The 25,963-nt window shown below is 38.5% G+C and overlaps 1 protein-coding gene across 2 annotated transcripts in view; it reads right to left on the reverse strand.

Moving 5' to 3' along the window:
- ZFHX4 (zinc finger homeobox 4) overlaps positions 1-25,963 on the reverse strand; it is a 150,651-nt gene that overhangs the window by 96,198 nt on the left and 28,490 nt on the right. For both annotated transcript variants that reach the window (XM_080381344.1, XM_080381343.1), the window contains exon 3: positions 24,655-25,157. In XM_080381344.1, coding sequence (XP_080237470.1) covers positions 24,655-25,157 — 503 coding nt within the window. The remainder of the gene's footprint in view (positions 1-24,654; positions 25,158-25,963) is intronic.

Genomic DNA, 25,963 nt, shown 5'->3' on the forward strand with positions numbered 1-25,963 from the left:
CTGAACAGCTTTGGTTCAGATCTTTGGGGATGTGATCAATAAAAGTAAACACTATTTTTACATTCTGTTTTTAATGCTATTTGCACATTTATTTTCAATTTATCCTAAGCTATTGTGACAAGGTATAAGACAAAAATAAGTGACTAAAAGAATGGATGTCTCACTTCTAATTATATTAAATCATTTAATGAGCCATATATACAGATTGATGCAAAGACATATCAACTTCTATTTTCAGATTTCCATAAAGCTGGATAAGTGAAGGTGGCTTAAAATCATTCCCGTTCTAGGTCAATGTTATTTATCATTGTCCATACTAGGAACTACTGTACATTGCTTCAGAATAATAGATTTAGCTGGTCTGCATGCCAGTGCCCACTCACATACCCATGTCTGACTTGAGGATTAAAATAATCCTTATTCCCCTCCCCCTTCTACACACCTCTGGCTAAGACTAGAAATAACAAAGAAAAAAGTGATTCCTCTACAAGGATATTTGACTTTAAAAGGTACATTACAGTGCTTGCACTACAATGTTGTTACAATTAATGTTTACAATTAGCTAGCTTGTAATATCTGTATATTCTTTGCAGAGATATGTGAGTATGATATGATAAAAACCTATTAAGTTAATTCACGGAACAGCATTAATAAAATTGTTTCATTCTTGTCTTTTCTTTCCAGTAGTCTTGTTTCTCTTGCTATTCAGTCTTTATTTGAAGAAGGTCTTATCTGAAAGCCTTTGACTGGCTTCCACATCAGTTCACCTTCCAGGGAACCTTCCAGGTTTGTTTGGGCCAACATTTTTTGCTTTGTAGTTCATACCATTACAGCCTGGCTGCCCAGAAAAATTGCATCTCTAATTTTCCCTTTGAGGTCTTTCCTCATATAATCAATGTGTTTTCTTCCTTTCTACTGGAAGAAGCTTTCCTGTTCTTTTGGGTCAAGCAATACTTTCCCTCTTACAGTTCTTCTTCAAGGCCCACTGATACTCTAAAGTCTGGGAATGCTCCAGTACATTATTAATGCTCTGCAGAGAAAGGGAAATACAGAAAAGTGAAAAATACCACGCTAAACCATATGCCCCTCCCTAAAGAAGCCTGTTGCAACTCAAATCTTCTGCTCTCCCACATTCTGTCTGCATTACAGAAACCAGTAGTGTTTCCCAGGCGGAGAGTCCATGTGCATGCCCTGCCATCTCCCAGCTGTGTCAGGACAAATCCATGCAGTGCATCATCTTATCTTCACTTCCCCCATTCCCTTTCAGACCTGGTTTCCACACACAGATTGACTGGCCAGTGCTGGAGAGTTGCTGTGGCAAGATCTAGAGAGCTATCTGGACACAACCTTGGTAGGTCTGGATCGTTTATCCTGATAATAATGTTCAGAACACTGGAGTTTTTCTTCCTAATCCTTGCTCAGACCTGAGCACACCAAACAATTAATAACAGCTACCACACAGAGTTAACATGTTACTGTGATGCTGACAAAACTGCAGTGAAAGACAGTAACCTGAGTCGAGCCATATCTCATATCGTCTCGTGTGGATTCTGCAGAAACTGCTGTCTCAGGAGCTGGGCAGCAGATGCCCTATCCTCTTCCAAGAGGTGGAATGAAATTATTGTGCTTTCTAAAAATGTGGAGAGATATTGTGTGGTACTGAATCATAACTGCTCTCAGAATGATCTAAAAAGTGTTTCCAATAGTCATCTGAGTTTAAAAAACTCATTCCAAGTCTGCGTTTACATGCTGTAACTTCGGATATCAAATTACATATGGAGTAATGCTGATGAATTATGACTCAAATGTGAAAATGCAAGTCCACAGGTCTATGAATGGTCATTTGAAGGGAAACTATTTGTCATGTTCTTTGAGCAGAAGCAAATTAATTAGTTGGCAAATGGCCCTTTCTGTCTATTGTTTGTACTTCCAGTTTAAACAAATGAAACACTAATTATGACGTAGACAATCCTCTCCTACGTTGAGTGACAGGTTAACAAAGAAAAATAAAAAACAATAAAACCAGACATGCGGATTTGGTTGTTTACTGCTGGAGTAGTACCTTGCCTTAGCAAGACTAAAATTACCAATAGAAAGGCACCTTATTTACATTTGAAACACTCAGTTCTCACACTCATTTTTGAAGTCTAATGCTGTCCTCTGAGAACAGTCACTGAGGGAGACAGAGAGATGGAAACACAAGAGTAACACTATGAATCGTACCCTTGGCCCAGCTATTCCGACGTGCTGTCTGTGCGTTATTATCAGAATCACAGAAAAGCAGGGTATGAACACTAGCCCTCGGAGAGCCTAAATGAGTGTGCAGCATGACGAGGAATCCTTGCTTGACCCTGGAAGACAGTCTGTTTATATCCTGACTTTAACAACAATAACAGAGAACCAAACATTCTTGTATCTCTTTGTTTCAGCCCACATAATCAGAAACATCATTAATGTTCATCCCCTTATCCTTCTCAAAAATCCTGATAAACTGTTTATCCGGATAACCCCCCACTGCAGCAATGAATTTCACAGGCTGATTATTTACTGCAGAAAACAAAGTAGCTCTGAGTTTCACCAAAGGCCACCTCCCTCTCCTACTACAGTGTCAAGTAAAGGGAGCACATGGCTGGGTTTCACTCTCTCCTTCATCATTTTATATACAGCCCTAAGCCATACCACCTTGTGCTGTGATCCCTTCAGATCTCACAGGCTAAAGCAGGGTCAGTACTTGGAGGGGAGATCTCCAAGGAAAACACCAGTGCTACAAAAAAGTGTTTTAGTAATTCATTGATGGTGCTCTCTGTCTAAATTAGTAATGAGTCAGTGCCCTAGCCTGGTGTTTAACAGCACCAGGAATTAGGAAATGTTTTCTTTTGGTTGAAACAAAGAACAGATTTCATAACTGCTTGTACTTAATAAAGTTATTAAGTACGTGGCACATTTTTTTCAAAAGAGGAAGAGTGTTAAGACAAATGTCTTGGCCAAATTTCAACTTGTAATTATGTTTTGCCTACCTACAGGCAATTCCCTGTGCCGTTTCACTTGAACATAGATTTTGGTTTGGGGTTTGGTTTTTTTTTTCACCTGCCTTGAAAATACTTGCAGTGCAATCCTGCTGCACACAGTTAAACATGAGCTTCCTCCCAGCCTACCAGTATGTACATGAAGATGGCCCTATATGCACTTAGGCTAACACAGAATGGAGGAGCACTGAATTTAATTAACATTGTTAAAACATTTTGAAAGCCTCTGAATAAAGGCTTTACAGAAGTGTAAAGTATTACCATGGTTCCTACAGTCTATTTATTTAGACTTAATAAGATTCCCTTCCCACACACACGCACACTAAAAAGCCACCTTTTTTTTTGCTTTGCCAAGTAAAAGCACGTTAATAAATAGTACTGCTATCCAAGCCATCAAAACTTCTTTTTGCCTAAGAACAAACTTTCCCACCAAGGGCACCCTTTACTCCCTTTATCCTGTAAGAAGCTGAAAGACAAGTGCACTTTGCTATGTGGTGGAACAATCAAAAATTACAAACTTTGATCAAGAAAGCGAGAAAGCAGATTCTGCATTTGCCAACCACTCTCTGAAAGCAAAACCTTCCAGAATCTTTGAGATTAAACCCGGGGCACTGCTAGCTGATCTGAATTACATGTATTAAGTGAGGTTTTCAGCAGAGAGAATCAGGGTCTGACTGATTTAAGTCTTTATAGGCTAAAACAGAGTGAAACTGCAACTAGAAACAAGTTGTGAGAGTTGGAATAGGTTTGGGACAACAGCTGCCTAATACTTGCTGTCAGAAGCACTGGCTAATGGACAGACAGCTATATTCCTGGCAGCAAAAATCTCCCAAAGTTCAGAGGTTTAACTCTCTCATCAAATCTGAAGGTGGCAAAGTGTGGGCCACTAAATTCTGCATTAGAATTAAAGCATCAGAAGGAGAGCTGGAAAAGAGTGGATATATTCATTTTAAATTCCTGAATTAGTTCCTACCACACCCCACATCTTGGCTCTTTGTTTTCCATGAATTTCTATGAATTAAATCTGCTGACCTAAGCAAGGAATTTGTTTCAGAAACAGCTATGTTTAAATGCATACTGCAGAATATCCGAGGAAAGCACATTCTGAATGGGTAAACTGAGTATTCACAAAACAGCCAATTTCTAATGGTACATTTGCAATCAATCAGGGAACAGAAATATACCATGTGTCAAACCAAACTAACCAACAAAGCACAAATGTTTAAATGTATTAAATATTGCAAATGACTGTAGGTTGAGCAGCAGCAGCAGGACTGAGCACAGTTTTGGGGAAGATATTTCTAAAACAAAAGAAATTGAGAGAAGCTGATTCGAAAGAGCAACAACACCCATCCATTTAGCACTCAGCCATATACAAATGAACAAGACACACTTATCACTCCTTGGGTTACCTCAGTAGCCAAACACAGAATCCAGCAAAGTTGATGACTGTAGGACAGCTACATGATGCTTTCTTGGCCATTTATACCAACTGTTGAATCCCACCAGTATGATCTCAGTTTACAGCACAGCTAGTATATCCAAACCCCAAGCCTAGCCAGATACTACACCAAACAATTGATTTCATTATCCAGTTCTGATGAAATTGTTGTGAAGATGAAAATCATCTGCATCTTGGAGACAACCCCACCTCAAGTACAGATGATTCTCCCATAATGGCCTTAGGCATATGTTGATCAAGAAGGGCGACAGACTAGAACTCAGCAATACTCCACATGGGAGCACATGAGTGCACCCACTGGGCTGATGAACAACCACCCTAAACTGCCCCCACTCCCAACTTCTGCAAAAAAAGAATGGAGTCACTCAAGAGTAACTTCATTTATTGCTCTTGTGGTCCTCAGCTATTCATCAATACCACTTTATCATCAAAAGTATCAGAAGTATCCAACATCTACAATAATAGGCCTGCCTTTAATAGTGTCTAAGGGGTAAAGAAATGCCCTGATACCTGTGTCATCACCTGCAGCTGGCAGCACTGATCCCCCCTGTTGTCTTGCCTTTAAATATAGCAATTCCACATGCATGTGTGTTGAAGGGACAGGAGTTTCACCAGCTGATACCAGTCAGACCTGATTTGACTCTACCTTCTGCCAGGATAGTGAGAGTATGTTGGAGCTCCCAAGTCAAACACTCCACATATTTTCATTGTAATTGACTTTGAATATTCTAAAACATATATATGTGTATTCATTTCAATAATTAATACAATTAGTTATGCACATCAATATTTAATTAACTTTTCCACTAAAGGTTGAACAGTTTAAAGGACTGGTAATAGGAAACAATATTTATTTCATTGGTGGGTTTTAAGATCCTAAAATGAAAGACAGAAAAGATCTGTTCCTCCTTATTGCTAGTACAGAGTTATTCCCTATAGAGATTTGGCCAGATTGAAAATCAGCATTTAAATAGAAGTCACCAATTCAAAAGGGTAATTCAAATCTGGAGTGATTACAGTACTTTTGCCTGCCAGCTGTCTAGCAGTCCATCAGAAATGGTCTGGTACTCTCACACTAGTTTTTGATTGGGGTATAAGTCATCGAAAGTCACTATTGCCCTTATCAGGCTTGTTACTATCAGCAGAAAAGCCAGGAAGTGATAGCTCAGGTACCAGTACCCCTCCTCTATACCCTAGGACCATGCTTTCATTCACGTCATTATGCTGGGAGATTCCGCACCAAAGTTCTGTATCACCGGTGCTATTAGTTGTCTACCCTTTCAGTGCAACATTGAGAACTAAAATTCATTATAATAATTTTCAAAAGTCAATGCACAAATTGAAACTGAACTGTTTAAAGATACTGTTGAACTGCAAAAGACTTCTGAGCATTAGAATTAAAAGAAACTGCTGATTTATACTACAGTGGTTGAATCCAATTTAATGTAAATTTTGCATTTTGATCACAAAGTAAAAGTGGATTCTTTAAAAAGTGTTAATAAGTTTTGATATGTATCTAGCATTGTTTATTATAAAATTTATTATTATGTATAGCAGCATAACCCACACAAGCTCCCAAAGGGTTAATGCAACTAGATGAGCTGAAATTCATGAGCATAATCCTAAACAAGTGAGTTGAAGTTCTATCAGGTCTATTTCATAGCATCAGGGATTACTGCTAGCAGTCTAATCCTACTGAGCCTAAGGGAGGTACGTTGTATTGTATTTGAAATCCTGGCCAGGAAAGAACGGAAGGTTAAATGGGTGCCTTGCTCTGTAATCAAATATCACAGGCACTACTTATCTATTCAATGAACAACTAACGTAGAAAATCAATTAGGAAACAAATAGCTTCTTCTTTTGAATTTTTTTTTTACCTAACAAAAAGGGAGACTGAGGAGTAAATGGTTTTATAATATATCTTTAACAAAACTATATCAGACTATCCACCGTAAAATAATTCTACACGTAGACTGGCAAACATTAACTAGAAGGCACAAAGCACCCGAAAGCAACTGCTGGTGTTTTAACGCTATTTCTTTAAGTACAAGGGCTATTTTCAAGGCTAGCATGCATTTGAACACCAGCAACTAAGCATATCCTCAATGTATAAAGCAGCACACAGAAACTACTCAGACAAAAGTATTAAGTGACTGCAGATAATTGGACTGTGCTCAAATGAAATCACAAATACATATCCGGTGGTTTGTAACTGAACATCTTAAATTATGTATCAGTTGTGAAGAGCATTTCTTCAGCTGTGCATCATCTTTTGTTCACTTGGTAAAAATCCCAGGAGTACTGAAAAAGGCTGAAGCTCCTGCTGGTCTTTGTTCCCAGCAGGGAGAAGTCCCTTTTGGTGGTCTTGAGGTTAACACCCTACCCACCCCCCACCTCCAACCCCCACCCCCCATACCTGTCATTCTGAATAGACTTCACAGCCTGTGCACACAGACAAACAGCCTGACCTGGCCAGCTAGCTTGACCCCTGGACAGGAAGAAGATCACATCTGTTTATTAATATTGGGACATTAAAAAAATGTAATCTTCTAGGCACTTGGAGAAGCAGGCTGGCAATTATACAGTATGCACTGCGTGTCAGTCAGGGAACATGTTAGCCTGATATTATGTCCGAGAATGCTAAAACACTCATTTTGCTCTGATGAGGGGTTTCAAATACAGTCTCCCTCTGTATCTCTGAAAGCTGTTAAGAGAAATTAGCCCAAAGCACTTAAATCTTCAGCTTATCTGTTCTTACACTTCCCAGTTTTTAGTCTGTTTTACACAGTTTTATAATGTAAAACATTGGTAGTTAAAAACTGATGTAACTAGAAAAAAAAAGCTGTGATTTTACGGTAGGGGAAGGCACCTGATAAATAGAAAAAACCTCTCGATATTACAGTTGTGCTAAATGTGCCCCCATTACATTCTCTGAATATTTTACCACTTTTTAGTTCTGCGTTCTAGACATCTGCATATTAGATGGTTTAAACACACTTAGTTTATATAATTGCCTAAAATATATATAAAACATTTGTACATGTTTGTGATGTGTATTATATACATATGCACATACACAAAGCTTTATAAAACATAGATTTAACAGTGCCATGTGTGAAATCTTAGTGCCCTAAAGTCAATGGAAAATTTACCTTTTGCTTGAGTTGGGTCAAATCTTAACCCTTTCTAAACACCACCACCACAGAGTCTCATTGGGATATGTTTGAGAATATCAAACCCCTGGTCTGATGCCTTTATACAGCCTGATAATTATTTCTAATTTCCCCACTGGTTACACCTGAAACAGAATGAAAGACCCTGGTCTCGAACTCTTATATGCTGTATTTTGATGGCATCCCAGCTTTATTGAGGCTACATAGAAGATTTTGGATTGCCAGTGTGAATGCAGCACAGGTCCAGCATTGTTCACAAAGAATACTCTGACCACCCAAGGTACACTTCTATACCTGTCATGTGCAAGGTTGAGGAGCATGGTCTTCAGAGAAGTCTCAAGTCAGTCCTAGAAGATGGTGTCAACCTAATCTCTGTGCTTGAAACATGACCTAAAATTGTCTCCAAGGGTAGGTATTATTAATGACCCCAGACAGACAGCTTAAGTCAACAGTCAGTTTGGTTTTGCTGCAAACCACCAAGTTTTTTCCTTGCTTCCTTTCAAATGGAAAAATTTCCCTTCAAATTACATTGGGCCAACACCCAGGATGGGCCTTCTACCAATGATGTGTTAATCTTGTGATCTGTGAGTCTGCAAAAGGAGTTTTATAGCACTGGAGGTGGGAAGTTTCCAGGCTTTCCAGCAGAATGTTAGCACTTGTTTTTAGCTCTGATAGGCCTTGAGATGTCAGACCTTCAAACTGAAACACTATTATGTATGGAAAAGCTATTATAGGAAAAAAGTAAGACATTGCTAAAATATATTGGTCACAAAGCCACAGCGGTGCTTTTTCCCCTTAGTATTAGTGGAGCTTGGCTTGGTGCATACAGCTATATGAAAAAAGAGTATTGATACAGTTAAAGAGTGCTCTACAAATTTCGGACATATTTTTCCTAATGCAAAATATGCAGGAGGTTCAAAATGCATGCTAGTTTCCTGTGGGATGGTCAGCATACCTTTTTCTGTCTTTATTACTTAAAACAACATAGCCAACTCAAGCTCAAGACAATAAAACCTTTATCCCACTCATCCTAAATAATTAGAAATGCATATCTGATAATATACACAAACACTCACACATGTATACACAAGAGAAAGTGGGAAAGATTATTGGCAGAAAAGAGAAAAAATGTAAAGGCATTTGGGGCTTGGCAAGAGCAAAATTGGGCTAAATGCTGCAGAAATGACACTGTTCCAGATGTAGATGGCACTGGGAAAACAGACACGTAGAGGTGTTGGTAGAGCAGCAAGAAGAAGAATGTGGTGAGGTGGTAAACCCTGGCTGTCTGTGTGTGGAACTGAGGTTTCAGAGAGTAAACCATGAAGCACAGATGACACTACACATAGTCCTGAGGGAGCTGGCATTTTGGAGTGAAATTCCAAGCTTGAGGCAAGAGAGGAAATGTTTCTGACAGGTTGGGGCCTTTCAGGGTGGAGGCTTTCTGGTTTTAAATAGTAGCTGCTTGGAAAATGCTCACAAATGTGGAATAATTTAGGGGGAGAAACAGGCTACGGATGAGGTGACCTAGTGTGTATGCTCACAAAGTATGTCATGGTTATCAGTACCCAGTAACCTGTTTTGATCTGTAAAAGATATTTAGGAGGTGGATTTCATCCTAACAACACACACTTTATCAAACAGGGGAGCTGTTTCAGTGAGAGGGAAAACACTTCCAAATTCAAATCCTCTCCTCTTTTTCACGCCCTCTTTGCAAAGCAGTCTCTCTGACTCTTCCTTTGTAACTAGCCTTTTCTCTAGAGCACCAGAAACAAATGGAAAAACCCTAGAAATAAACTTCAGGAGAAAACCAGAAACAGTAACCATCAATTTCAGCAAGAAATTACCCAAATAACAGAACATTTTGAACTGGATAATTTCTCACAGCAGTGACAAACCACAGTAGTCAAACCACAGGAGAGCCATGTCCCAGTCAATTGACAGAGTTAAGAAACACTGTCATGTTGGAAAACTCTGGGGCCAACTCCATTCTTGGAGTAACACTACTGAGATCAGCAATACTACAACCGATCTGGCCCATGTTCTTCCCATCTCTTTCCTCTCATCACAATTTTAATATGAAACAAAGAGATTTTTTTATGGCTTCAAACAAGTTCTACAGAGGATAAAAAGCCACACAACCAGTAAAATCCACGTATTTTTCCTGTATCTGCAAATGTTTAGACTGTTGTTTAACAATGTGACCTATCTCATACTAAAGAAAACACCTCAGAGAGTCTGCTCGTGTCTTTGACAGCTGAATATCTTATCTTTGTGGCAAATTGAGGAAATAATCCTCACAAAAAGCTAAATACTAGATGAAAAGATGGGGGATAGGGTGTGTGAATGAAAGCCTGGTATATGTTGTAGCAACTGAAAAGAACAAACAGAGCTTGGAAACAACTGTGGTAGTTCCTCGCACCCAGAGTGCACTGACACAGGCCAGCCATGCTCCCTCCAAGACGATTGCCTAAGAAATGAAACTTACCTGAGTAAGAGATCAAAATACAGAACTGCAGTCAGACCCTACCGTTTGTGACAGTAGCTGCTGCCTTTCTGTCCCAGACAAAAAGGTTCCTGCAGCCACCAGCATCCCCCTAAGCCAGCCCTACCCAGGAGCTCCCCACAGCTCCCTGTGCTGAGGGGATTTCTCTCTCGTCACAGACACGCTCACACACACTCTGGCTACTGCCCTTCCCAGCCCTTCTCCTGACACATCCCCTGCGTGGCGTGCAGTGGGAAGGATAGTGCACACACGGCTGGCACTCTGCCAGCCGGAGACTCCCTGACATGAGCACAGTAACCCTGCCCTTCCCCATGGCAGGGAACTTGCATCAAATCTCCAATTTCTTTTGCTCCATTAATGGCAGAAAGGCAGCTGAGGCACGGTTAGAGAGGGTTGGCCTGTGACTGTGTGTTTGCCATACGTTTCTTTATTTCAAGTTTTCTCCGATGACTAATCCCTCTTTAAGAGTTTCAAATAGAAGTAAACTATTCTGAGATGCAAACTGCTGGAGATAATCATTTAGAAGTATTTCACTTTATGGGGGCGTAGAATATAAAAAAGGAAAAAAGCCAACAGTTACATACTTTAACTTTCCAGAAAGAGGGAGGGGGGAGAATCTAAAGTATTTCAAACCTAATTTTGTGAAAAGATATTCAGTGAGCTACTGCCAAGATAAATAAATGCATATCAATGTGACTCTTTTGCTTTAACTAATTAGCAGTATTACAGGGTTCAGTAGTGACATTTCAGCAGTAATTGATCCTCTGATGGAATTTTTGTGTATTTCAAACTAGCCAATACATCCAGTCAAGAGGGCTGTACAAGGACAGAGGCTGGCAGCCAGCACAGAGGGGCTGGTCACCATCTGAGCGAGACCTTGGACCCTGGGATGCTAAACACATGCAATCAACAGGAGCCGCTAGCAGTCAGCGTTTCTGAAAATCAGACACCTAATGCCTCCACTTGTAGCACTTCCTTCACCACTGGCAGGTAGCACAGCTAATTGAAAATCAGGTGGCAATTCCATTAGTGTTTGTATATACTTGCACAGGGAATAGGGAACTTCCTGGCTTGCTCCGAAATTAGTATTTCATTTCAAATTTTGGGCTGACTTGGTGGGGAGGGCATTTGGCATCGTATTTTCACATTACTTCACACTACATACAGGGTAACTTAGTAACTATATATTTCTTTCTCCTCTAAACCCTAATGTGAAAGGTTTTAACGTCAAGCAGCACGAAGGCCAGAACAATCCAAAAGTCAACACAGCCCCCACAATATGATTTCAGCCGTGACAGACATCCCATCTGTATTTCATGGTGTACCTTAATAACAATCAATAATACATTAAAGTTAGCGCTGAACAGTATAAAAAGAGCACACTACAAAGAGTCCATTTGAGTTATGCCTCAGCCTTGTAGTCCACATTAGAAACAACATCTTCTGTTTTGCACCAGCAAATTAGTATCTGGGGTAAACTTTGCAGGTAGATGGCTAAATAGCTATTTCTGTTCTTTGCGCTTAATAAATAGGTAACTGCCTATGGGTATTTGCACCCCAAGTCACTATGTATAGCAATAAATGTGGGAAAGCAACAGAAAGCAGCTGTCTGAAGAGACGTGTGACATGGGGGTAAGCTGGGTGCTTCTTTCCCTCACCTTCTTAATATTAGGGGGAAATGAAGTCTTCCATGGGGTAAATCAGAGCTGGAGTTTTTCCCTCTCGTCTGACTAAGTAGGAAGTGACCTAACCACTTAATGCAGGCATCTAACACAGAGACAAAAAAGTTATGGATTAGAAACTGACAGAGACAGAAAAGAAGCTAGAGGAACTAACAGGCCATTTAACAGAACAAAAGTTACCTCTGTGTCTCCTAACATCAAACTAGGACTGACCTTGCAGAGGGTGTAAACAAATTCATGCCAGTCAAGACCAGCCAAAGAACCATCAGGAATGCCAGAGAGTTTAAAGTTAGCTGAGCATGCAGGTGAAATTCATTATTGACAAATGAATCCCAGAAAATGTGTATTAGAAAGATTAATTTGAACCAATCAAACATGTTACCAGTATCTAAGTTAAATGTAACCACTCTAGGACACTTGGGCACCAGTATGAAGGAGGGCGTGGGAAGAGACATGCAATGAAAGGCAACATATTTCCAGCCCTGAATGCAATAGGATTTGTTTAAAGCAGATTATATTTTTGGCTGCACCAGGCATGGGACAGTAAGATCATACAGCTCCACTGAGAACAGTGTGTTCAGTTCTGAAATATCTGTATGTCTCAAGAAAAAATTAGCAGGGGTAGAAGGAGTTCAGAGATCAGTGATGGGAGTAGCAGAAACGTGGAAAAACTTCCACTAAAAGAAACACAGAACAGATTGAAATTCTTTGGTGTATGAATAGTGTAAGTAAAAGACAGACATGATAGAAATATCATAAAATAATCATAAAGTTTGTTATGAAGACATAAAGATTATATAGAAAGTCCATAAAACAAGTAAGAACATATGATTTTTCTTGTTACCAGATGACTAAACAAACAAAATTTAATAACTTAAATGAATTTTAAAAGAAATTTTTAAAAGCTGAGAAAATATATTTATATGGAGGTTAAATTAACCTGTGGAACTCCTTCCCACTGCATGTGATTGAGCCAAGAGTTCAGTTTATAAATTGATTTGATGTTTATGTACATATAAGACCACCCAAAGACACCTTTTTGGAAAAAAAAAATCATATTTGAATTTGTATTATGTTAATTCATTGTTCTTTAAGTACAGAGGGTATATAAGAAGGAAAGGAATTTTCAAGTATGAGCAACACTGTTCCATACTAGCCCATGAAGATTTTTTTGCTCTGCTCTGAGAAGCAATTGTTGTTAGCCAGTCTAGAGCAAAGAGATTAGATAGGTGGAATAATGGTATAATTTGCTGTGTTAGGACGATGATTGCATACTTGGCCTATTAATGTGTTGTTGCTTATAAAGCAGCATTCTCTTCTGTTACGGACAGCCACTACAAGAGATGTACTTGACCAACTTTATTTGCAGTGCAGTACTTTTCATTAGGACAGGTTGGAAAGATATGTCATGATTAATTGACTCAGAAACAGCTCCAAAGAAGAAAGAGATGTTCTTTACACCAGACCAAGTCCTTATAATTTTAGTCCTAAAAATGTTTGTAAGAAAATCATGAGAAGGAAATTACAACAGAAAAGAAAATCCAACCTTTACTACAGCAGACACTAACATATATAGACGTTTATACAGTAATATAGCAGCTGACAGTAGAAGACTGTGGTATGTATGGACACACATATTTTTAAATTCTGTTTATCTTGAGAAGTGTACATTTTTATAAGCATGAAAACCCAGCCTTTTTGCTTCCCTGCAATGCACCCCCTGTGCAAGAAACCCAGCTGTGACTTGCTCCCTAAGACTAGTGTTGGATAATATCTGTCTGAGTTCTCATGAGCATGAACAACTTCAGACTCCATCTCTAAGTCATTCCTCCCAGTAACAGACACTTTTCTAAGCACCTGTACAGATAAATATAGGCTGACAGAAAGACAGATAGATATTTCTTCACATATGTGAAGAAATTAAGTGGTATGCTTAATTACATTTCGATAAGGTCCATTTAGACTGCCAAACACAGTGAAGACCAACCTCTCACTCACCTCTGCTCAGTTAGAGACACATTTTCCTTTTTCCCAATGCCATGCTCTGTTTCCTAGTCCAGACAGTATTGAGCTTACCTTCTAAATCTATTAGGACAAACAACTACTAGAAGTAAAAGAGAGACATTTGTTTAGCTCCTACTGTGAACACGTGAGGCACAAAGCCTTTGTATCTGCAGAGCACAAAAGCTGAGAGAACTGGGATACAGGCTTGAACTCTGTAACATGAGATTTCAGAGTTCTCTTTTTATTGATTACCTGCTCAATTCTCTTCTTTATCATAAAAAAATATTACATACATACAGCTTTTCACAACCAGCATAGCTCTTGTCCTTTGTATACCCCAATGTGCTTTAGGTAAACCTTATCATCTGATTGATACTTTTGAGGTAGCTAAGGCCACAGAATTTGAGATGTTCAGTGGAGAACTCATGAAAGAAAAGAAACTGGAAGATGTCTGGATCCAGGTCCTACATGTAATATGTTAAGTCATAGATGATCCCCCAAACTTATTTTTGTTTTTCAAGCAATGAAAAAAAAAAATAAAAAAAATAAAGACTACAAAGTGTCTAACCGAGAAAGAGTTTGCTCTTTCTCAAAAACACCCATCAGGATTCCTAGTAACTAGTTCCAAATATTTTCATCCTTTGAGTTCTATAAGTCACAGAAATTCAAGTATCATGAAGATACTGGTGAAGCCTGATATGTTACAAGAAGTACCAGTGAATATATGAACTGGAAGGCAGAGCACATTGACAGCATAGCAAATTCATCATCGCCTATGAGATTCTTTTAGCACGTCAAAAACTGACAAAGGATATCCACAACTTAGGTATGACACCTATTTCTGAGATGTATCTGCAACAGGGTTAGTCCCAGGAGCCAATACAGTAGTGCTTTCAAATTTGCCCAATGACTCTAGGTCACAAATTCAGTAAAATTAGTCTTAAACTATTTTTTGTGGCCTCTAATCTTTGTCATCTGAGAGCTGACTTCAGAAGATCCTGTGCTGATATACCCCAGCAGGGTCCTGCCTTCTCCCTGGGTCCAAGACTTTGAGTGTCAGAAGTTCCTGGAGAAATAAGGACATAAGGTTTTTACAAACACTTGCAGTTTGGGCTTGGTTTTTTCCACCAGCTTCATTCTTACTAATTTCCAGTTATTCATTAGATGCATGCATATCTGGAAATGCCAAAAGGGTGTTTCCAAAATAGTAACATCTAGATACTAAAAGCTGCCTCATTTCAGTAGTAAAGCAAGCCTTTTTCCATGGTCTCATCACTCACAGACACGAAGAGCAAGAATACCAAGGTCCTCCTCAGACTTTGTTTCATTGTTCTAGCTCTGAAAATATCAAGATTTGGTCATTCACAAAGTGTTTATTCAATTAGAAAACTTTAGTATTTTTGCCCCAATCTATTTCCCAGACAGCAAGTTTTTGCCTAGATTATGTAGAAAGTAGGAACCTTGTTTCAATGGAATGAAGCTGCATCAGAGGAAGTTCATATCAGACATTGGGAAAAGGTCCTTCACTGAGAGCATGATCAGTCCCTGGGACAGGTTCCCCTGGGAAGTGGTCACAGCACCAAGCCTGTCAGAGTTCAAGGAGAGCTCTTAGTCATGGTTTAGTTTTAGGTAGTTCTACAAGGAGCAGGGAGTTGGACTCAATGATCCTTATGAGTCCCTTCCAACTCTAGATATTCTGATTCTATGATTCTGGGCATAAGAAGAAGTACTTTTCCATTTCTTTTGCCATTAGGACCCAGAGTTTTGAATTTATCATAAGGATAACATCAGTCAAAGCTGGTATGATACTTGAGCCAGTTGCAACTTTTCAGGATTTCCCAAGGAAAACATCTTCCTTCTTAATAAAGAAGTTTGGAGACAACTGACCTCCCCCACTCCCCCAGGCAAGGACTGCAATAGGCCCAACCACAAGTTTAGGATGTCAATGGAAAAATTCCATATTTGTCAAACAACTTTAGAATGAGATGATATAGATCATTGGAAGTGCCTGTTAAAGTTCTGGTAAGAACAGTTTCCACTGTAACACTTTGTTTTAAACAGAGTCATCACAACATGACTGAACTTGAACTGTCTCTGAATAAGGGTAACCTGTTTTTCTATAAAAAGTTTGGGCACAAACTATCCGTGAACAGCAGATTCTGTGCTGCCTTTATTGGTAGAGGTGGCTTTATGGGTTTTCTCTCCAGGAGCAGTGTAATGAAGTGGCGTATGCTCTTCTTTGGGAGAGTTTACAAGGGAGAACAGAGGTTACAAATAAACTTTTCTTTGGGCAGACTCCTGAATACTGTCCTTGTAAGTTAGGTTGTCTGTACACAATGCAGCAATAATATAGTCACGTATTTTAGATACGTGAATCATATTAACAGCATGGTTTGATTAACACAGTTTTAAATGGAAAAAATTTAAATGGAAAAAATGGAAAAAATGTTTGTTAGGCAACTTGTGGTCAAATATCCACTCTTGGAATAAGATTAGTATACTACCATTCATGTCTCCCATTAGCAATATGTAGTTTCCTATTTCTGCATATAAGCAAGGAGCATTGCTTATACTCTTCATATATGACAAAACTATTTTTTTTTTTTTGTTTTGTCACTGCTACTGTAGTAGGATGCCCAAGGCATGGGAATCTGCACACTTCATCATTCAAGGACTACCTTTGTTCAATTTTTGTTTCCTTTAGTGCCCCCTGCCTTTAAAAGCTAAAGATTATATTAATGCCTTCCCTCCCACAGGGAGAGTAGCACACACAGTTTCCCCTGAGGCTATGGTGCACAATGCTCTGTATATCTGTCTGCTGCAGAACTGCAAGGCTGGCACCTTCTGCTGCAGACCAAGGGGGTCATACCCATGACATCCTCCTTCACTGCTGTCCACAAAGCAAAGGTCTTGTGGTTCTTAGCAAAGCTTCACTTTCTTTATATATCAGCATGAAGATGCATGATCATCATTCTTCACTATCTGCCTGTATTAAGTACGCTGGGCTAACAGAAGGACTACCAGGATAAAAAATATTACAAGCTACCACTAGTAATTTATGTTTTATTAACATAAAAGCCCTACTCATATTTCATGTAATTACTATCTATTTCCTGTTGTACTGTATTGCATTTTGCCCACAAACATACACATGGAAGTTTCTCCAATAAAATATGTCTCCTGCATTGTACCCAATTCTTGCTAAAACCAACAGAACTGGTATTTCTCAGCATTTCATGCCAGCCTCTTTACTATCCTCCCTTACAAAATCTAACTGGCACATTGCTTCAGGGGTACCCCAAAGAAAAAAAGAAATTAATTTGTCTGTCTAGCACGATAGACACATATAGAGCCAATACAGTCTCAAAAGCTGCGTATCAAACAGCTCAGAGCTCAGTCCTGTACATATGAGATCTCTAAGGTTTTATTCCCATCAACCCTCCTGTAATTTCCTAATTCTGGCATTTTATCTGGATGGACTGACAAATGCATAGACCAGGGGAAAGTTGCTCCTAAATCACTTAGCAAACGCAATAGCATAGCTGAAGTACAGGTATGCGTGTCAAAATATAACTTTCCTGTCATGTCTCACTCTTTCTTTTTTTTTGTACTTGTTCTTGAACACATGGAAGAGATGTTGGAGAAAAATCCCACCTAGGAGAGTATGGTAAACTCTAATTACAATTTTAGAGAAGACACCTGTAGTGAGTTGCGTAATAGCAGCTAAAATCTCCTAAGGGTAACAAGGAAATCTATGTTGCAAGGCTGGAAGGGAGTGGCTGCTAAATCCATAGCTGCAATCTATTTATGCACATACACACACACACTCACATTGACATAATACTCTTACATACACTATACACTGCATCTCTACTTTGAATCATGGTCAGAAATAATTACATATTTCTCTTAATGTCAGAATGAAAGAACTCCAAGCACAAAAACCAGCTGTTATACAGCCATTTTGTGAGTCAAACATACTGAATAAATGAGGCTGATCCTCTTTACGCTACTTTTGCTCACCTCCTTGCTCACTCTTTCTGCTCTGCAAGAGGAGCTACGAATTCAGGCTCCACTAGTCCATGTCCTGTACATCTGGTACAGGCTCCTTTCAAATAGTGGCCTTGTACATCCTCATCCAGGACAGCACACAGACTGGGATCCTGGTCAGCATTTCAATGAAAGGACACGGGGATTCTCTAAACCATGGTTTGAGAGTACCTTTCTGCTTTAGTAATGTACCACAAGCTGAATACAAGGTAAGCTATTTTTTGCAAGGACCATTTTGTAGGACTATCAGAGCCAGACAACATCTGAATATCAAATTAAATATACATGAAATATAATGTGAAAATTATTTCTTTACTATTATATTTTAAATTTAAAATAAAAAACAAATAGGTTTGAAATTACTATTCTGTTAGCACACACCTTGTTTGTTGGGTTTTTTTAAATAAATGTACTTGTCTATAGTGTATAAGTACATACAGTAGGCATATATATTATGTATAACTATGTATAGCTGACTACACAATGTGTTCTTTGAACATTTGTTTCTTTTTATAAGTGTAAAGCACAAGGGCATAATCTGGATTACAGTAACTAAAACCTGCAATAGAAATCAAATTTCATAAAACATTTAGAACCTTAAATGAACATAAATCTGAAAACACTATAAAAATTGAAATACCCTTATCATGAGGTTTGTTTAGCATCAAATGAGAATAACTTTTGTTTATCACTTGAAACAGCCTTCTTCACCTAAACAAACAAGAATAAGATTAACCAAAACGTGTTTTGGCTCCTCAGATGTGCAGACATATTCCAATTTCCTTTCCAAAATTATTTTTATGCAAATCAATGCTGCACAATCTCCTGACCTCTTTTACCATCATACTGGGACAATGACAGTTCAATAATTGGACTGGCACATATCTAGGATATTTGACTGTAAATTACAAAGTTAGTGCAGGACAATTGAAATGAAAAGAATGTGATTGTCTGTTAATTCTGGACTGATCAAGTATCAACATTTCATGCCAAAGAAAGTAAAGCAAACAAAGTGATCGGGGCTGTTAGTCCATTCATCCCTGTATGCATATACTTCACATCCCCCACCTCAGTTGTTAATTCCTAACAACGATGCTTTCATCCAGAACAAGGATAATGAGAAAAACCCAAGCAGTGTTCCTTGGGGAACTGTCACGCTAAAAGTTACCTAAGGACTAAATCCCACTTGTGCCTCCTGCACATGATAAAGATGAGCAAAGCATTCACTATCCCTGGCTGATTTAAAATCCAAATATGCAAACAGCATTATGGAATCCAGACAGACTATTCTGCTTTGCTGATGGCAGAAGCAGAAAAAAAGCTAGTCTAATTAAGCTTTTGACTTTGAACCAGCAGAGAAGTGGACACCTCACTTTAAAAAAGCGGTGCATAACCCCAACTGAAGAGCAGGTGCTGCATGGTATTTGCATTTCCTGCAGAGGATGCTAGCTAGCAGGACCAAGCAGCTGACCGTGAAAATTCTTGGCCCTAAGTGACCCAAGGACAGACAATAAATCTATCCTATAAAATATAGTAAAAGCCCCGTTTGTTCTTCCACCCTTTCAATATGTGATGTTATACATTTGTGATTATCTCATTTTATTGGGCTCTTTAGAAAGCTGTTTATGATCACTTGTGGACAAAACAAAGGCTCATTGTAAACTCTTTTTTAAATAAGTTGGAAGGTCAATATGAAACAAAGGGCACCACTTTCATGACTGCTACGTGCAAGCTATGCTTGTGTGTGTAATATTACAATGCATTTCAGCAAAAGGATAGAGTCCTAGCTAATTACAAAGCTAACATATAATAGTATTGCATTAGCAGCCCAAGAAATTCCTATTGAATTGCATACATCTGAAAATAGAAAGACATGCTTGTGCTGAAACTTAATTATCTTGGCAAAAACTGAGGGCCAGATTCTCAGAAGACATAAACACAAAGCTCTGCTTCACACTCCTGAGGATCTAATTCTTTGTTTATTCAGATAACCTCCACCAGATAAAACTTACCATTTGGATTAACTAATTTGCCTTATTATTTATGGTACCTACAGCTAAAACACAATCACTACTCAGTCTGTGAGTAGGAAAAAGAGTACTGCTGATCTACAAATACAAGGTCTGAAAAAGACAATCAGCATGCCCTACCAGGTTAAAAATGTTAATGCTGTTGCATTCCACCCTAGGCAAAGAAGACAAGCCTTTTTCAAGGACAGCTCTGACTGAAATTCTTTCTTATGGGTTCAAAGTAAAACATTATGGTAAAAAATGAATACAGCTTTGTTTGTTTCTTCAGTCATCGTTAGCAATAGACATAAGGGTATTCTGGTTTTGAGCCCATATGGAAAGATCATCAACACTTTCTGCTTCTGGGTCTTTTGCCAAAATACCATATCCCACATGCCTTTTACCTTAAAACATAAAAGAAAAGGTGTTGTTCTGGTCAAATAAAAGAAATAATTTTTACTAGCATACGTCTAATGTTAAAGCTGCCTAAATCCTGCCAAAGACATTAAAACACCATCTGCAAAACAGATTTTCATTAAATTGATCAGTTTCAAGTTAAGCAGCTAGGCAGATGATGCTTTTGAGCTAACCTTTAACCTTTAACCTTCTTAAACTGAAATCAGGTCACTTCTTTTGGGTAATATCTTTGCCGTTTGAGAACATGAGAGGTAAAGGAGTCTACCCAGACTGAACTAACAATCATAGCATTAATAGTGTTATGGATCAATATTTTGTCAATAAAGGGAAAACCAAGGTAGTTTTCACACAGCTGAGTATTAGTCTGCTAACTGCTGCCCGTCACTTTCCCTGAGCTCCTAAACAGTTGCACTGCAGTAAACTGCAGTAAATATCCAATATAAAAGTAATGTTTATTAAAGCTATTACCAGCTAATAGATTAATATTTTTATAGACTAGCTTCAAGTATCTATTTGTGATTAGAAATTGATTGTGTCATTTAGTTACTTGTTTAAAACTTTTCAGCCACTCCAGTTTGCTTTGCAAAAAGGCTACCCTCTATTTCTTTATTTATTAAAAGTAGTTGGAAACTATTTTCTGAGCACAGAACATGATATATGTGGTTCTCGAAATCAAAAGCCATTCGACTAAACTACAAAATGGCTTCCTTAAGAGCAGTTCCAGCTATATGTACTTTATAGCCACAGAGATAGATCACTGCCCTGCCTCAGCTTCCCAAACCTGCAGAAGTTGAACGCTTCCTCCTGCAGAATGGAAATGCACTCTGTTGCTATAGAGGCTTTCTCTGTTTACTTGTGGAGTCGTTGAATGTTTCTTGATGGATGCTGCCAAGTACTTGCAACTACTGCGTGGTTTAATTTGCTAATATTGAGTTCCACAATTCCAAATTCAAGTCTTTGGGAAATACATTTAGGCCAAGCTGAGTTCACTCAGGGTAAGGCCGTCTTTGTTCTGGCTCCTGGCAGCCACATTACTGGGACCATTTGAATATGCACTTCTGTAAAGAGCAAGCAGGCCATTTCTTTTTTAAATTACTTAGAAAACAGCTAAAGGTTTCACTTTGCCACATTTAGAATCTAACTCTAAAAGTGACATTTCAGTGCTGCCTAAAATTATAGAGCTTCAGAGGAGACACTCTGATGTTCATGGTCTATTTAAAAGCTATGCTTATGAAAAGACATCCCTTTATTCCATCAATAGTTAAGCACAGGAAGAGAAATCAAGCTGTTACGGCAACATTTATAAAAAGAAAATTCACAAAACAATAACATTTAAATAAATATAAATGACTAAAGAAAAAACTTTGAGGTACTTGACAAAGCAAAGGAACAAAGTCACAGACTCTTTTTCTGTGCTTTCAGATGGTTTTAGTATTAAAGTTTTTATTGCCAAACCATATTCACAGCACCTTAATTTTAAAAGAGTTGGAGGAGCTGCTTGAATATAAACACAATTCATGAATATTCGATATCACTCCCAAGGCATATATCTATTATTCATACAAATTAATGTTCTTTTTTCCTTAGGTTCTCTAAAAGTTTATCTGATGTATCAAGAGAAAAAAAGTTTACAACTCTCTTGGTGTCAACAACTTCACCAAGACCTGACAAAACTATCAAGTCTGCTAGCAGATAACTTCTCACACTTTCAAAATCTCATTTATTTCCACCTTGAGGCCTGAATGTACACCCACAATTAAAAGTAAAGTTTTCTGGGTGACATACAGAGGCATTGCAGTCAGTTATAAAGTACACACATCTCTTTGGGATACATTGTAGTACTGCCAGCCCCAAATCAATAATAATAATAATAATAATAATAATAATAATAATACCCCAAGTGATATTTTAAATAAGTTTTCCTCTCCTTCAAATTAGCCTTAAAATGAGATAAAAACAATGTGAGCACATGCATATGCTACTTGCTTTCTGAAAGTTGTTAATCCTAGCAGGGTTCTTAAGCTTCACTTAAGAAGTCATGAGGGACAGAAACTTTTAAAAGCTGAGATTCTTACTAGCAATCCGAGGGACAAGTCTTTAAAAATATATGTATCAGGAGGCTTGCAACCCTATGTTTACCAGCAGTACACTTTCAATTGTCCTTCTGTTGGACATGAAGCTTAGAAGGTGTCTAAGAGCTTATGCATTCCCTCCCAACTGGAGTGTCTTTCACCCTGATTCAGAGACTGAACTTCAGACATTAGCAATGGTCATTGGCCGTGTATGATAGCTGCACCACAGAGGCAATACTGAATTGTTTGATCTAACAAGCCAAGATCTGGCAAAGAAGCAGGTTCAGCGGCAGGACATTGTTCGTGACAAGGGCTAAGAGCTGAGACTCTCTGCCTTAGTACACTAAAATGTTTTGTAGGACACGCTGCAAACCCAAACATATTAGACCAAGTTTACTTTAGGAATTGGACTGAGTAAGGGAAGAGACAGTACTGGTTTTAGGTAGATAGTTTGTACCTTGCAACTCCATAGCTATGCCTACAGCTTTATTTAAAAAAATAAGCAGCTGGCATCTTATCTGAAGCCTTTGGCAGTGAAGCCACCTGAGAAAAGCCCTCTGCCTTCCCATCTCCCATTCTGTCATTCTTACCTGTGACACGGTTTGCAGCAGCATCTCTGAATGGTGGCATTATAAAAGAGACCATTGAAATCATCCAGATTAACACTCAAAAAAAGAGGTAGGGACCAACTATGTTTAACTTAGATCGTTTTAAAAAACTGACTTAGAGTGTGGCTCCACAATCAGCGTAACTGGAGGGAGCAAGGAACTGCTTCACGGATGATGGAGCAGGACGTTATGAAGGCAGCTTTGCTGCTAAGACAGGCTAACTGTGTCACTAGGCTCAGCTTTTTTGGCACTTTTCAAAACAGGACTTTTGATCTTTAAAAAATGACACAAAGAAGCACAAAATCCCAACCCCCTAGAGTTAAGGAAAAATGCAACTTAAATAAAATACATGATTAAATTAGAAGAGCAGCCAGCACTGTTGGACAATATAATAGACCTGATCTTGTGTTACTGCCATTTTTGTCCACAGCAGATCCACCAAGGTTACAACTATCAGGTTATAAAATGAAAATCCATGTTACGGCCTGTGCACCATGTAAGCTCAGAACAACCACTTGAACACGGTTGAACACCAGCAAAATATTTTTTCTTGTTTAAACTAGAGGTCTGCTGAGGCTTTTCTGTATTTGTTCTGTGTGTACACATTTTCAACATGATTAGAGAACCAGCATAGTTGCTGTAATCAGCAGATGACTCCTGATAGTTTAGTTATCACAGATTTCTAGTATAAATCAATAGATAACACTTGCAAAATGGATTTTCTAATCATATTTAGAGCTTGTTACAGTGACTAATGGTTTGCAATATTTCCTGAATTTTTATATCCCCTAGACAAAGGAATTTTTAATAAGTTACAAAGTTATTCATCTTGGAAATGAATGTGTTATATTTTTTACATGAACCAAGACAATCAAGCCAATCCACACTGCAGAAAAAAAAAAAATCACCCCATAATTAGGGTTTGGGAAAAGTCATGACAAGTTGTGTAATAAATGGTATTCATCACTCCCACATATTCATTATATCCACATAGTTTTTTCCAGTAAAGATAAAAATATAGTTGCCATTCTACTAACATATTTATCTACACCACACCCTTTCATGTTTGTGAAAAATCATTACTGGCTTGGAAAAGAAGGGCAAACAAAAGCATGACAGTGCTTACTTTTGAATATCCTTGGTAATAATGTGGCATATTGCATGTGCTTACTGAAAAAAAAACCAATGTAAAATAACTTGGCTGTGATAGAGTATGGTTGCAAACAGATACATATGCCAGAAAGTGATCTCCTTCCCTATGCATGATATGGAAAAGTCATCATTTTCCATAATACCTGTCAATCTCCTGATCAAAATGTAATAGACAAAGTCGGAAAAGGTTATAAGAGATATAAAACTCCTCTAGTCATTTATTATGAGAGACCTCATTTATTACGTGAGACCTGTTTTTAAAAAAACTTACGTTTCCTGTGTTCACAGAAAGTGCATCCTAAACAGGCCCTCAGGTGAATCAACAGGACTCATGGGGAACACGCCGCCCTGACTAGCCTGCATAGCTCTTGTTCAGTTATACACATGTTCAATAAACATTTATTCTGCTGATTAATCAAAGCCTTGTTCAATTAGCACTAAATGGTTAATTCCCTAGTCTACTTGGTGCGGACTGGAATTGCTGTCGCTGGCTTACCTTGTACAGTTTCAGGGCTGCCTCGTGCCTGTGATTGGTAGTATGTAAGCGCAACTTATCCACGCTGTTGGTGTAGTAGTCACAGGCGTTACATTTTAGGTGAACTGGATTGCCAATGGCAATACACTTCAGCCTCCACTCGTTAGTTTTTCCCCCTTCTTTAATGTGAGCCACCAGTTGATATTTCTGCATGTGTTTGTCAGTCTTGCAGTGGAGCTGGAAGTTTGCTTTGAGCTGAGTGTTGTAGTTACAGAGCTTGCACTGGTAGATGTCTCCAATTACAGCCCTCCACTCCTCTTCGGGGAGCGAGCGTTCGCTGCTCACATGCACACTTAGGGCCTCCAGGCTGTCAGAGGTGAATTTGTTGCAAACAGCACACTGGAATAGCTTCAGCGCTGGGTCACTGATATAAGGTGACAGCTCTCCTGCAGTAAGGAGGGACAGGTCATCACCCATTAGCTGACCACTGGCAAGTCGGATTTCAGGCGGCAGCTCATTATTTACTACAGGAAAAAAAAAATTAAAAGGGAAAGTAGAGACCAGCAAGCATAGCACACACAAAGGAATCTGTAAAATAAAGCCTTGACAAGGAGTTTGCTTTCTCTAGAGCTTAAACTATAAAAAGCTGTAATAGGATTGAATCAGGATCAATTACAATCATCCCTTTCAACTTCTAAATTCCCTCATCAGATAGCTTTAATTACTCCTACTGGGCATGATGTCATTCTGGAATTTGTATTTTCAAAGGCATGAAAGTTGATCAATAAAATAACAAAACAGCAATGCTTTTGTAACTTAAAAGCCTAGATTAACTTACACAGCACTAATTGTAGTTTTGTTATAGCCTTTAAATGATGCTGGAGGTAGGTCAATATATATATCTACAGTATAGTAATTAGGCTAAGCATATCTATACTAATTTAGCTACTTTGGTACCAGATCTCAGCATTCCTAATTTTAAAATACACCCAGTGAACAGCACTGTGACAATTTTGGTACATCAAAAAGGAAACATTAGAACTGAACAAAGTTTGAGAACTCTTTTTAGTACAAATCTGTGCCATTAGGTAACAGATTGACAGTACACCGCTCACACATGAGCATTTGATTCCAATTTGCCCTCCTCTTACATTTGGAATACAGACAATTTGCTAACTATAAAGGGGCATTGTCAGGTAAGAAAGAAAAGATTGCATTCCTGCCTGAAAATGTTGATCTATTGAGATAATTAAAACCTGCAGAAAACAGAGCTGCCTTTTTCTTTTCTAGTTTGTTAATTTGATAGCACCTCATTACATAATCAATTAAT

The sequence above is a fragment of the Falco punctatus genome (assembly GCF_963210335.1).
Source record: "Falco punctatus genome assembly, chromosome: 3".
Lineage (NCBI taxonomy): Eukaryota > Metazoa > Chordata > Aves > Falconiformes > Falconidae > Falco > Falco punctatus.